This window comes from Halictus rubicundus, chromosome 1 (genome assembly GCF_050948215.1).
Source record: "Halictus rubicundus isolate RS-2024b chromosome 1, iyHalRubi1_principal, whole genome shotgun sequence".
Taxonomy (NCBI): domain Eukaryota; kingdom Metazoa; phylum Arthropoda; class Insecta; order Hymenoptera; family Halictidae; genus Halictus; species Halictus rubicundus.
The window spans coordinates 25,944,822-25,958,284 of record NC_135149.1 but is presented as its reverse complement, the minus strand read 5'-3'; the positions used below and the strand labels follow the sequence as shown (position 1 = coordinate 25,958,284).

At 42.3% G+C, this 13,463-nt stretch overlaps 1 protein-coding gene across 3 annotated transcripts in view; it reads left to right on the top strand.

The window, feature by feature from the left end:
• Positions 1 to 13,463, top strand: part of Da (transcription factor daughterless) — a 275,108-nt gene that overhangs the window by 95,101 nt on the left and 166,544 nt on the right. Inside the window, exon 1 of one of the 3 annotated variants that reach the window (XM_076796365.1) lies at positions 2,955 to 3,164. The exons of the other annotated variants lie outside the window; for them this stretch is intronic. Within the exon in view, the coding sequence (XP_076652480.1) occupies positions 2,979 to 3,164 (186 nt within the window). The 5' untranslated portion in view covers positions 2,955 to 2,978. Of the gene's footprint in view, positions 1 to 2,954; positions 3,165 to 13,463 lie in introns of those variants that run through there. 3 annotated transcript variants of the gene reach the window in all.

Sequence of the window (13,463 nt, the reverse complement as noted above, 5' to 3'; positions counted from 1 at the left end):
CGAGCTACATTGTGTCGTTTTATAGGCGGCAATTTCGAATGTGTCACTGAATTAATCAACTGCAAAAACAGGTGACTCCCAGCATCCATCGTTGACCACGCACACAGCCGTATTTTATTTCGGTCAATGTATACTATTATAGTATTTATAACGTATGCAAATACTAATCCATCTCGCTGTCATCGGGCACTCAGCTCGGAACTCTTAAAAATAATCATTGAATGAAGATAGATCCTCCAATCTAGCTTTGTCGAGTCCTATCGACTGGCTAGTGAAATTAAAATTCTACAGAAACGAAGAAAATTTCACCCTTCGTACTCGGAAGTTATTTTAACTCCAAAACGAAACATTTCTTCCAACCAAAAATATATAATAAACCCTTCTATATATTTTTTTTTCGATGTTATACATACTAAAATGGTGGAATTTACTTGTACAGTACTGAAATGTTTAGTAATTTATTAGATACAAATAAATGTAATAATGTAAAAAATATTTTGAATAATGATATAGCAATTTTTAGTGACGCATTATAGTCGCCATTCGAGTGCTAAGGGTTAATAAAACTCGGCTTCTTTTTTTGAGCACGTCGGACACTTCAAAGACATTTGCTCTGACATTTAACAATAGGATTGACAATTTTTTGAACTCTGAATATTTCTAACTGTTCACATATTACTTCAACCAAGAATTATAAAAAGTGCTGTTAATTTATAGTCGTTGGTTCGAACCATTTAATTATTCAGTACTTGTAAACACTTCAGCGAAAATTCACCTCCCTCCATTACTAGATAATGTTAATCGTTAGGTACCTAATCGCTGCTCACCTGACAGTGTTAAAATTTGTGCAGAGTAAAAAACTCCTAATAATGTGACTATTGGAAAACCTACATGAGCTCCAATTTTTTCCAAATTGTCAAGTAAATTCGAAATACTCCAATGGATACACTTTATGAAGCAGACTTTATGGTATTAACCTGTAAATTGGAAATGAATGAAAAACTACCTTAGTCGATTGTGTATTTTGGATAAAAATGGTTCAATCTCCAATTTTTTCCAAATTGTGAATTAAACTCGAATTACTCCGATAGATACACTTTATAGAACGAACTTTATGGCATCAACCTGTAACTTGAAAATGAATGAAGAACCACCTGAGTGGCTTGTATAAATATTTTTGAAAAAATTTGTTCAATCTCCAATTTTTTCCAAATTGTCAAGTAAACACAAAATACTCTAATAGATACACTTTATAAAACAAACTTTATGATATTAACCTGTAAATTGAAAATGAACGAAAAACCACCTTATTCGATTGTGTAATCATTAAAAAAAAAATGATTCAAACTCCAATGTTTTCCAAATTGTCAAGTAAACTCAAAATACTCTTTAAACAACGAATTATGTAAATATTTTTAATAAAAATGGTTCGATCTCCAATTTCTCCAAATTAAGAACTAAACTCGAATTACTCCAAAAAACCACGCTGTCAGAAAATACCTCAATCTCAACTACAAAACAATTTCTAAGATTCCTATGCAAACCCGAATTATCCAAAAAATAGTGAACCAAGCTCGAAACACTCGAAAAACACAGTTCACCCCGGAATCCTCGGATTTCAACTTTTGGAGTAGAATTCGAGAGTGAGAGGTTCGAGCGCCCATCGCTAGCCGCGCATCCGTAGCCGTTTGGAGGGGATTAGTTTCGGGTTGTAGTGGGGGGTCGGCGTAGCCGGAAGGGGAGGGGTGGGGCGGGAGCCTCCCCTCGCGAAGCGTCAGTCTCTTCGCGTACCCCGTGCAGGAAGGATCCCGCGTGGTTGCTCCTCGTCGCCTGTCCACGCAGCTCTCGCTTCTGCCCTGCCGATCGATCTCGCATCCGAAATTCTCGGCTTCCATCGTGTCACGTTGACCATAATCTCTCGTGCACAGTGCTCTCCGTTGCAATCGTTCGTCGAGTGGTGGTTCGTCCGGTTTCTCCGCGAACGGTCCTCCGGACTCGACTCTGCTCGGCTCTGCGTCCTCGCGTCCCCAGTGCGCTTCGCTTCCTTGTACAATTCCGTGAACAGGTGTTCGTCTTCGGTTGAAAAAGCGACGCCGCGCGTCGGATGGTGCATGGGCGCGCGGGTGAATGCCTAGTGGTACGCGATGCGTCCTCGTGGCACGCGGCGGCGTCGAACCTTGTGAGGCTCAGCCCCGTATCGAGCAATGCTCCGATCTGACTCTGTCCCCTAATCGTCAGTGAAAACCGAACGAGTTTGCCAGTGTGTGCCCGGTGCTCCCGGAAGTCCCGTCCGAAAGTGGCGAAAGCTGATTATGCGACCCGAAATACTAGGAACGTGTGCGCACTGTCCAGCGGAGCTCATCTGATAGAGCCGTACCCTAAGCGTGCAGTGATCTGACTCTGCCCCCCCTGATCTCCATTCTCAGTGAAAAAACGGAGGACCCAGTGAGTGCCGGGAATTTTCAAGTGGCAGCCTGATATGCTCCCCGAGATCCTCGGTGGAACGTGAGCGCACTGTCCAGTGGAGCTCAACCACCAAAATCATCCCCTAACTGCTCCGAATTCGACTCTGTCCCCCCAGTTGCCCGCGTTTCTCAGTGAAAGACCGAAGAACCCTGTTTGCCGTTGTGTGACCGTTGGTTTTACGAGTCCCATCAGAAAGTGGCCGTCTGATATGCGCCCCGAAATCCACGAAACGTGTGCGCACTGTCCAGCGGAGCTCACCAGCTAAAGCCACCCCCTGGCGAGGGACTCTGGCTACCTAGCCGGACGATGAGAGCGATACACCACGGTCGAGGCGCGATCGTCACCAAGATTTGATAGCGAACCACCTGGCGGCCGAAACCCGGCCTCTCTCTTCTCTCTCTCTTCTTCTCCTTCCTCCTCTATCCTCTCTCCTCCTTAGAGTAGCGACAGCCTAACCGCAAGACCATCCCCCGCTCCCCTCTCCTTTCAACCACCCCCAAGGTGGCCGCGAGATGCAGTCGAACACAATACTGCGCGACGTCGCCAGCACGGAGAAGCTGATGGTAAACAACAACAATCTGAACAACAACGGCTCTCCCGGCGCGGACATCATGTTCCAGATGGAGGACGACGGGCTCACGCAGCTCGGCAGCGTCTTCCAGTCGGCATACCAGTCGATCGTCGGCGGTGGTGCGCAGGTAAGACCCGTTTCCAACCCCTTTTCGATGCACCCTGCACTCGTCGACTACCAGTTGCGTCCGCAGACGAAAACAGTTCCATCGATTTCCAACGCTGATCAATAGGCGAACGTCTCTTTCGCTCCGCTCTCGGGAGTTGTACTGCTCGGGGTGAAAAAGAACAGCGTTTCGAAATCCTGTTCGAGGACAGGAATAGTGGTTGGTGATTCTTGGCCGCCTTTGGTCGAGGGGAAGCCTGAAGCGTGCTCTTGACTCGAAAATTATTCTTTTCTACTCCCGACTCGGGAATTATCTTAAGGGTTGAAACAGTGTGGAAATTTCGTTTGAAGATGAGAGTCTCATTGCAGGCTCTTAACTGGTTAGAAGAGGTCCTGAACTCACAAAGTTCGATAGAAAATTTAGTTTTGGTCTTATCTCGGAAATTGTGCTCTGGGGGGTTGAAAAAGAAATTACCATATGACAATTTCGTTTCAAAAAATAATTACTGATAGAAAGATTCTTTGTTAGAGTCTTCCAACTGCCCAGGGTTCCCAGTAATACTGTTCAGTAAAAATCCGTTTTTAAAAATTTGTACTTCAGGGGGTTGAAACAGAATAGCGTGCAGAACAATGATCTTAATTACAGACTTTTATTTAGTCTCTTAACTGAGCAGAATATGGACTTCCCAATGAAAATGTTGATCAGAGGAATGTCCCCATTCGTAGATTGTACCTAAGGGGTTGGAAAGTGAAAATGGCGCGTGGAAATTTAATTTGAGAGCGAACTGGTTGGAAGATTTCTAGTTCCAGTCTACTAACTACCTTCAATAGGCCTACAGCAAATAATTTTGTCACCGAAAAGTGCCTGCTCCTTCAGCTTAAAAAATCATCACCCTGGGGGTTGAAGACAAAAACAGAAACCCTATGGAAATTTAGTTGAAAGAATCTCAAATGGAAGCGCTTACCGATCAAGAAACACGCTCTCAGTTAGCAATATTAATAAAAAGAGCGTTTCCCCTCTAGCAACCGTAATTCTAGAGGGTTGCAAACGGAAACTACCACCTAAAACTTTAGTATAACGGCGGGAGACCTCGATGAAGTGCCCGAGTTATATCGATCTCAACTAATCGATACAGGACACCAATTAAGAAACGTCTTCGATAAAAGACAGTTCGCTTGTCGGGGTTTAGGGGTTGCAAAAATTGAAGGTTCTTAGTTGTCTCTTGGCTGGCCGGAGAGGGTAGCCGCGGTTAAAATAGGGGCAGACCGGATGCACCGGTTGGAAACGAGTTCCTTTCAATCTCGGCCAGGTTTTCACGGTGCACAGGGTTTCCCTGTAAATCCGATTGTGCGTCGATTGAAAATAGAGACACGTTTACGATTTTCTCCGCGCGGCCGACGGAGCGTGCCGAGCACGCCATCGGCCCACTGACGTCACTGTTACGTCACGAGCATGGCCGTCGTCACGTGGGCGGGCACGATGGTCGTCCGCTTTTTTCTTTTTCAATGCCGGCACCCTTGCCTCGGATGCTCGGGGTGTGCTGGAATCTTTTTTTTTTCTTTTTTCTTGTTTCCACGCGTCTCTCTGTTGTCTTTGCGCGTTTCGGATACATCGTGCTTTGATTGCTCTCGGGGTTTTTAAAATATTGCTTTTGATCGGCCGTCAGGATATTTTTCCTCGTTAGGGGTTGTCGGCGGTTTAATGTCACCGAAACTGAAACGATACGCAGCAATATTACAGGTTAAAATGTTTGTTACAGATGATTTCACTTTTAATATTTTAGTGTACATGCTGCGTGTTTCGTTGTGAGTAGGAGGGGATGAAAGTCGGAGTAAAAGGGGTAGTTTAGACATTAATCTATTATTCACGTTTTATATTCCTACGATTTTAATATACATTTCCCATAAATATGGTTGTCACTGAATTTTTTACGCTTTTAAATATTTTAATGGAATTTTTATGTTGTTTGGTAGTTTAATAGGATCCGTAAACAAAATTAAAACATTCAATCTGAATCTAATTTTTCTGAATTATGGAATGAATTTTTTGAATATTTTCTCGCTGTTTACTCGTCACAGAGCTACAGAAAGTACTATACACGTCTATTTAATAGTACAATCAGAATGGGGAGAGCTTACGCAACGACGTAGGCAGAAAATATAGGCTGTCGTTTTTTCCTGACTTCGATGGGAATTACGGACAATATGCTACTTGAAAATTCTACTGGTTCTGATTCTACAATGCGTTCGCATAGATTTATACCCCCGGTTCAGATCCACCCTGTATAATTCAATATTCTAGAATCCATTGTGTACAGTCCTCGGAAACATTTTTCGGCTGCAGGGCATGCCGCACAACTTTCCCTTTTCTCTCCGCGCGACCGGTTCAGTGTGCTAATTCAATTTGGCAGAAGAAAATCGAAAAACTGTGACCACCGAGAAACACAAAATAGCTCGAACGAACAAACTAAACGAGAATTCTAACCAGCCACGGTGAACGAAACTGTGGATTAAAAAACATTAAGGGGTTGAATCCTGTAAAACGAAATCGTCCAATATTTCTTCACCCTTGTCCACTTTGAGACCCTTACTGAATAAACAATATGTTCTGCGCGTGGTTTTATTAGTTGTGGACACTGAATGGCGGAATATTTTTATAACTATGTGGTTGATAATGTTTTTGAAGGTATTTCTTGAAGGCACGTTAATCTTTCTGTTGTCCCTAGTGCTGGATCCATTTAACCCTTTGCACTCGAAGCCATTTTAACTTTAAAACGAAACATTTCTTCCGACCTAGAATATTTCCCTCGTATATATATTTTTTCATGCTATACATGCGAAAATGGTGCAATTTACTCGTACAGTACTGAAATGTTTAGTAATTTATTAAATGCAAACAAATTTAACAATGTAAAAAGTATTTTGAATAATGATACAGGAATTTTTAGTGGCGCCTTACAGTCGCCATTCGAGTGCCAAGGGTTAATTAATTGAGTAACTGGATGACGATTTTGGTACTCTGGGTCAAAACGGACCCGGACCCCATTGTGGGAGGATTAAATTTTTCTCATCTCGCGTTGGATTTGTATTCTTGAAGAAGGCATTTTTTGGCATTGTGTCAACTCGACATCAGAGGACCGATTAAAACATGAAGGGCGTGTACGGTTTAATCAGAAAGCAATCATCCGTTTCAACTGAACTTCGAAACACTGGCTGCTCGCCCCGACGAGATCGAGAAGCGTCTCGTCAGAATTTACGGCGGGTTCGGCCCGATTATCTCCGCGAAGTCAGTTCGCGTAATAAGGAATATCAGAAACAGCCGGGCGGGGTGCGGGGGTGAACGTCTATTTCGACTCGTATGGCGGCAGTGACTCATCATCATCCCGGCATTGTTTCGTTAAATGGAATTTCTATCTAATTTAAATGCGGCTTAGCCAGAAATAATGCGATTATGCGTTAGCTTATTCTGTTTGTTAATCTCCTTTGCACACCATTGTCACCCTGACGGCCGAGAGAGGCTGGGGAGAGACGAAGAGAGAAAGAGCGAGTGAGTGAGAGAGAGAGAGAGAGAGAGAGAGAGAGAGAGAGAGAGAGAGAGAGAGAGAGAGAGAGAGAGAGAGAGAGAGGCAGAACGCCACGGTGTTTCGTGTACAGATCCCCCTCCGTCGCCCCTCTGGCCCCTCTCCGTCGTTGCCACGCCGTTTTGTACGGCACTGTACATTATTTCGCTACAGTCCGCGCAGCACAGCCGCTAGATCCTCTCCGGCTTATGGACTGGTCGGTGCGCAGCGGTTCTCCTTCTCCTTTTCCACTTGGAACTTTAATTTCCCCCTTAATCGCGCGTTCCGGAAGTTCCCCCCTCGCCCTGCTCTCATAAATCTCTTCTGCGAGAGCGAACTCGCGAGTTCCAGGTCTCGCGTTTTCCTCCGAGAGAGGAGAGCCCTCTCTCGGGGGCTTTCACGCGATCTTCCGAGCGAGAGCCGCTCCTCGATAGACCTCGATAGGCGATCCAGGTCGACGAGAGACGATATCGAAATTCTTTTTTTTTTTCATCTCTCTTTTCCGTTGCGCAATCTTCTCCTTGTCTACCGCCGCGCCACTTACCAATTGCCATCGCGACAATAGCGGTCTAATTACAAAGGACCAACGTCAACGCGGGAGACAACAGGTTAGAGCGAGGCGCCTCTCTCACCTGCGCGATCGACAGCTGCCGATCCATTGTTCCTCTTCCCGCAGCTAACCGATCGCGAGCGGAATTGGAGCGGCCGACTTTCCGCGAACGTCTCTTTTTCGGATTCCGCCGGTCGGATGCTGGAAACGCGATTAGGTTCGCGATGACGTCCCCTTCTCCCAATGATACCCTTAACAGTAAACCTATCAAGCATAAAACATATACACCAACGAGCAAAACTGAGTCTACACTATTTGAAGCAACATAACTTTTTAAAAATTAGATCAAATGACTTGAATTTTATTGAGAAGTTAGAAGGATTAGTTTATTAGACGAGGTGTACAAAATTTTTGAAAAAAGTTTGAATTGGTCGGAATCGCAAAAGAAATAGTAAATGTTGGTTTTTTTTTAGGTTTTTTATCTGAGCCTGTATTGAAAATTTAAAAAATGTGTTTGATACGCTTGAATAAATTATATCCATGCTGAAAATTTCACCGATATTGGTTAATTCGTTTACGAGTTATAAACGGTTAAATTTATTATTATATAATTTATTCGAGCGAATCGAACAGGCTCAGATAAAAAAGCTGAAAAAACCAACTTTTACTATTTCTTTTGCGATTCCGACTAATTCAATTTTTTTTTTAAATTTTGTACACCTCGTCTAATAAACTAATCCTTCTAACTTCTCAATAAAATTCAAGTCATTTGATCTAATTTTTAAAAAGTTATGTTGCTTCAAATAGTGTAGACTCAGTTTTGCTCGTTAGTGTAAATGTGAAACGTCTTTTAGGGGGGAAAAGATTGAATTTACGTAAACTTTGGACGATTTTCAATATAATATGTACTGAAATAAAGAAGTCAGTTCCGTTCATTTCCTGTGAAAACGTTTTTATAATTTCAATAATTGTGACATAGAAAACCGGCCATTTTCACCGTCGCAGGTTTAGTATTAATGTGTTTGCTAGTGTTTAATTCTCTGCTATGCTGCCTCTTATTTAATTATAGGCAGACTGCGGATCTTTATGTGAAAGTAAACATTATTTTACCTGAATTGCAACGAACTGAAGTGAAACAGAAATTTATTTTCTTTCTTATTATGTTTAGCAGATTGAAAAGAATGGTATGTTTGATACTTTAAATCACACCCATTTTTGTCATAAATGCATAAAATCCGCAGTCTAATTATAGGTAACTAGGTCATCATTCGCGAACACAACGACGCTGATTAAAAACTCCAATACAATCGAACTCTTCTTATTTGAATACCGAGCCTACCACCATCGATCAATTTGATCGGTTTTATATATTTAAACAATTACTGAAATTATACAGATCTCACGAATGTCTTCAATCATGACTATACTCCTGATCTTTCTGCAAAATAAAAATTACATCACTTGCAGCATACTAACTAAAACCATCTTTCAATCTTTAATGATAAATTAATTGGATGATACAATATAGCTAGTAGATGACAAATATAGCAAAACAAAAATTGGAGTACTACCCTAAAAAGCTCAACAACCCTTAAAAAATGGAACCTCTCGCCAAACCCTTCTAGAAATGTTCAATCACTTCCCGCGCCATGAATTCGCCAAACTCTTCAATAAATCGACAGGCTAGGTAAAAAAAAAAGCAGGTTAGGAACCACGATCAAAAATTTCCATAAACATCTGCGTCGATCCAACGATTTCCTGGCAGCAATCTCTCTGCATCTCATTAATAACTCGGTGAACCGTCCCCCAAAAATTCTTCCACCCTCCGCCGAGGATCGGCCGGGGCATACTAAAGTGCCCTAACGACTCGGAGCCGAGCGAGCACCGTCACCGAAAATCGTAGATCCCTTTACCTGCCCCCCGAACAATGAATTCATTCGACGAGGATTTATCGACCGAACGTAGGGGCGATATTTTTTTATCCCCCCGCCGATCTCGATTTCGAGAGCGTCTGGTGGAACCAGTTTTTGATCGGGCCGTGGTAAGGCCAGCCATTTCCGGTCTGCGTACTCTCCCCCCCCCCTCTCTCTCTCCACCCTGTTCGTATATCCGGTTCTTGGCGGTCTCCCGAAACGTGTTCGAAACGGTCGGGGCGCTACGCGGGGATTTCGAGGAGCTTTTTTCCGGGCTTTGTCGGGCGTAAAATCTTGGCCGAGTCATCGTCGACCCACAGAAACGGGAGAAAGAGAAATGGATAGAGAGGGGAGGAGAGAGAGCAAGAGAGCAAGAGAGAGAGAGAGAGAGAGAGAGAGAGAGAGAGAGAGAGAGAGAGAGAGAGAGAGAGAGCCGACGGAGGCAGCCACTTAAAAATACTACAACAAAAAGCCAGAGGGCCGCGTTCGTTATGAAAGCGTTATCTCTCTTTGGGCCGGACTTAATTAGCCGCTCGCGCGCTCATTTTTCCGCTAAAAACGGACTCGCAATTAAACGTTTAAATTAGCGGCGACTCGTAAGTGGCCCCGGCGAAATATCGCCGGTTGCCTCTCTGTTTCGCAACGCGCGTCGCGTCGTGTCGCGTCGCGGCGCAATTTTCGATCGCAGCCTCAACATCCGTGCCGTATACGGTCCATCCGCCGACACCTCCGCCGGAACGAGAGACATTGTAACTTTTTGATAACGAGCGCGTGATCGACGGTGTAATTGGCCCGTCGCGTTTCGCCCCGTTAACACGATTGAACGCGGCTCACGAGGATCAGTGGAACGGCACACAGCCGCCGGCAAAAGTAATCTTTGATCCGTTACACCGAATCTTGCAAATTTACTCGTACGGCAGGAAATTGCAACCGTTCGGCAAAACGATCCGTTCGACATTATTTTTTAACGAAGTTATACTGCGCTGCAATTTTCCTTGCGAACTGTTTTTTTTTTTTAGAAACGGTTCTTGGAAATTTGTTACATTCACCCCCCATGTGCTTACTCTGGATGTCTTTTTTTTAAATTGTGATTTATTCAAAAACAAAATATACCAATTTTTGGCGGCATATATGAACAGCAGAAAGGTGGAATTTCTTTTATAAAGTAATTCTTATAATAGTAATTCCACTGATATTAATAAAAATAATTACGTTATTATTTGATATTTACCACAAGAAATCTAGTCGCAGAACACTTAGCACTCCTTCAGATTTGTATAAAATAATCCATAAAAATGAGAATTTGCAGACAAATCTGCAGTACTGAAATTATACAGACATGCATTTATCATGTAGTATTAACAGTGTTAATTTGACATAAATATGTACCCACTCCATGAGTCCAAGTAATTTAACTTTATTTTGAAACCTTAAATTTTGTAAACCCTCATTTTCAACGATTTGACTATTTTATCATAAATAGAACAGTTTCCTATGAATAATTTTCTACGATGACAAAGTTGACATTCTGAACTATTTTACATGATTCGAGTTAGTACGGGCATACAGGATGAATCACGCGAACGGGATTGAATAAGAAAAATGATTTTGATCGATACATCCACTGATGTCACAGTTACCATTACGATCCTATCAACATGATCTGGAACAGACACGGCAGATAAATGGATCGTTTTGACCCACCGTGGTTTACACGCAGCCTCCACGATGCAATGTTGCATAAAATTTTATGTGTACTTTCGACTGCATCGTATTAACATACGTAGCCGTATGCATGCTCAATAATTGCTTATTAATCACATAAATGAGTATGTTGAGAGATAAAGCTGACTCCAAACGACATATTTCTTGTACACGAGCGATGTAAATTGCGTGTATTGTTAAAAATTAATTTTTCTGAAATTTTGTTTCGCCGACGATGAATGTTATCGCTCAAGGTGTTCCACATATTATGCAAATTATGTAAATAAGCTGTACTTTATGCTGTTCTGGATTTTTCTACAGGAAGTTTCTATACAAATTTATTCTGGCACAAAATGTTATAGTAGACAATCGTTGTTAGGGAAAATTTAAGTAGCTTATTGAGGATGAAAGAAAATTATAATTGATCTTTGGCAATTTTCTTGCGGCGATAATTGAGAAGAATTTTAGAGAAAAAATTTATTTCAATCTTTTACAATTTTTACTAATAAGCTAGCCAACAGTAACTACTTGAAAATATACTCTGCATAAATATTTTAAAATAAAAATCAAGACTTATACTCCAGGCTACGAATATGTTATGTAAAGTTAATTATTAATAACAGTAACCTTAAGAAGTGATGCCCTATAAATTTCAAACCCTATAAACGTTATTATGCAATTTTTCTTTCACTTAGCTCCAAATCATTTCACGAATCATCGATATTGCCCAGAAAATCGTGGAATATTTCACAAAAATAGGAATTACACAAAGTTAATTTTTATTAAAAATATACACGCTAAAGAAATATGATCTCCTCAACCCCTATAAAAGTTACGATGCAAATTTTCTTTCACTCTGCTCCAAATCATTTCACGAATCATCGATGTTGCCCAGAAAATCGTGGAATATTTTACAGAAATAGGAATCACACAAAGTTAATTTTCATTAACAGTATACCATCTAAAGAAATATGACCCCAACCCTATAAATGTTATGATGCAATTTTTCTTTCACTCAGCTCCAAATCATTTCACGAATCATCGATGTTGCCCAGAAAATCGTGGAATATTTCACAAAAATAAGATTTACACAGAGCTAATTGTTATTAACAGTATACCATCTAAAGAAATATAATCTCGACCTCTATGAAAATTGTGACGCAATTTTCTGCCACTGAACTCGAAATAATTTCACGAATCATCTCTGTCTCAAAAATCATAGATCGTAGTTCTGCGTCACAAACGTAGACAATGCAAACAAGACGCAGATCCAAATTCCGAAATTCACGCGTCCCCGCGCGAATGATCGATCGGACTCGCAAGGGTTTCGATTTCACGCTCGGTCGAAGTCTGCGCGAGCGTGTACCGTTCGGCAAAAAGCTCGAAAACGAAACTGGTTGCGGCAATAAAGTGGCACTTGTCGGCCAATTCGACGATAGGGGAAAGAAAAAACAATCAGCTTCGAGACCGGAGCCAGGTCGCCGTCCCATTTATATCAATTCTATTCATTGCCGCTTTTAACCTAGCCCTCGCCCGTCGCTCAGCGGTTCTCATCCGCGGTCTACTTCGATATCCGTCATCCGCGAAACCGATCGAACGATTACCAAAATCGATCTCAACACGATGATCATCTCCGAGCACCGAAAATTGCCGACTCGATCAACAGTCTATTAAGTGGCGTGCCTGATTACCATCGAAACGACCGATGAGTCCTCGAACTGACCGCCTCGACATAGGTCGCGGGCCGGGTCGGGCCGGGCCCGATTTGCATAAAATTCTGGTCTCCGGGCGAGGTTCTTCGGCAACTCGATGGACAGGTGAAACGAGGCGATGTAACGGGTCCTGTCGGTTTCATTCAATTCCCCTGGTCCCGATCGGCAATTACCTCGACCTCCTGGAAATCGAGCCGATTTTTTGCCTTGATCCAAATTTGCTCGATATATGTCAACAACACGGGTCTTGTCAGCGCCTTGTATCGTCCAGGAGACGTAACCGAGCCTCTCGTGCTTCGTGACCCCCCGCTGTACTGGTAGCGGTAGTGGGGATAATTCCGCGACGTTTATCATCGAGGCCTTGGCGACATATATAGAGAAATCACTGTATTTAGAATACACGGCCTCTATAGCAATTCACCGAGTCCTTAGATCGTTTATCTGTAACAGAAGTTGGTGTAGATACTCTTTTGACAGTGAATTGTTCAGTATAATATTTTATTCAGTAAAAGGTAATTAGGAATTGTATTGTATAAATACTGATGTCAATCCAAAAAGCAGACTATACAAATTTATTATTTCTCCTTAATTCTTAATCTATAAATTGTGTAAAAGATAGATACAGCAGACTATAGTTCTTCCAGCTAAGATATACCACGAAATAAAAATGGTGGAGACCACTGTTGGGGTAGTTGAAGTCAAATAAATTGCTCCGTTAATCAGATTATGTGTCCAAGGCGTCTAATGAAGGTCCCATGCTCGACTCTTGTTTTCGATAGTGAAGATGTTCGGTGCTAAGTGATTTTTGGACTGTGTGGCACGAGAAACCCGCGGTGTGGTGTCCATGTAACCCATGGGACAGCTTTCACGATCAACGTTGGG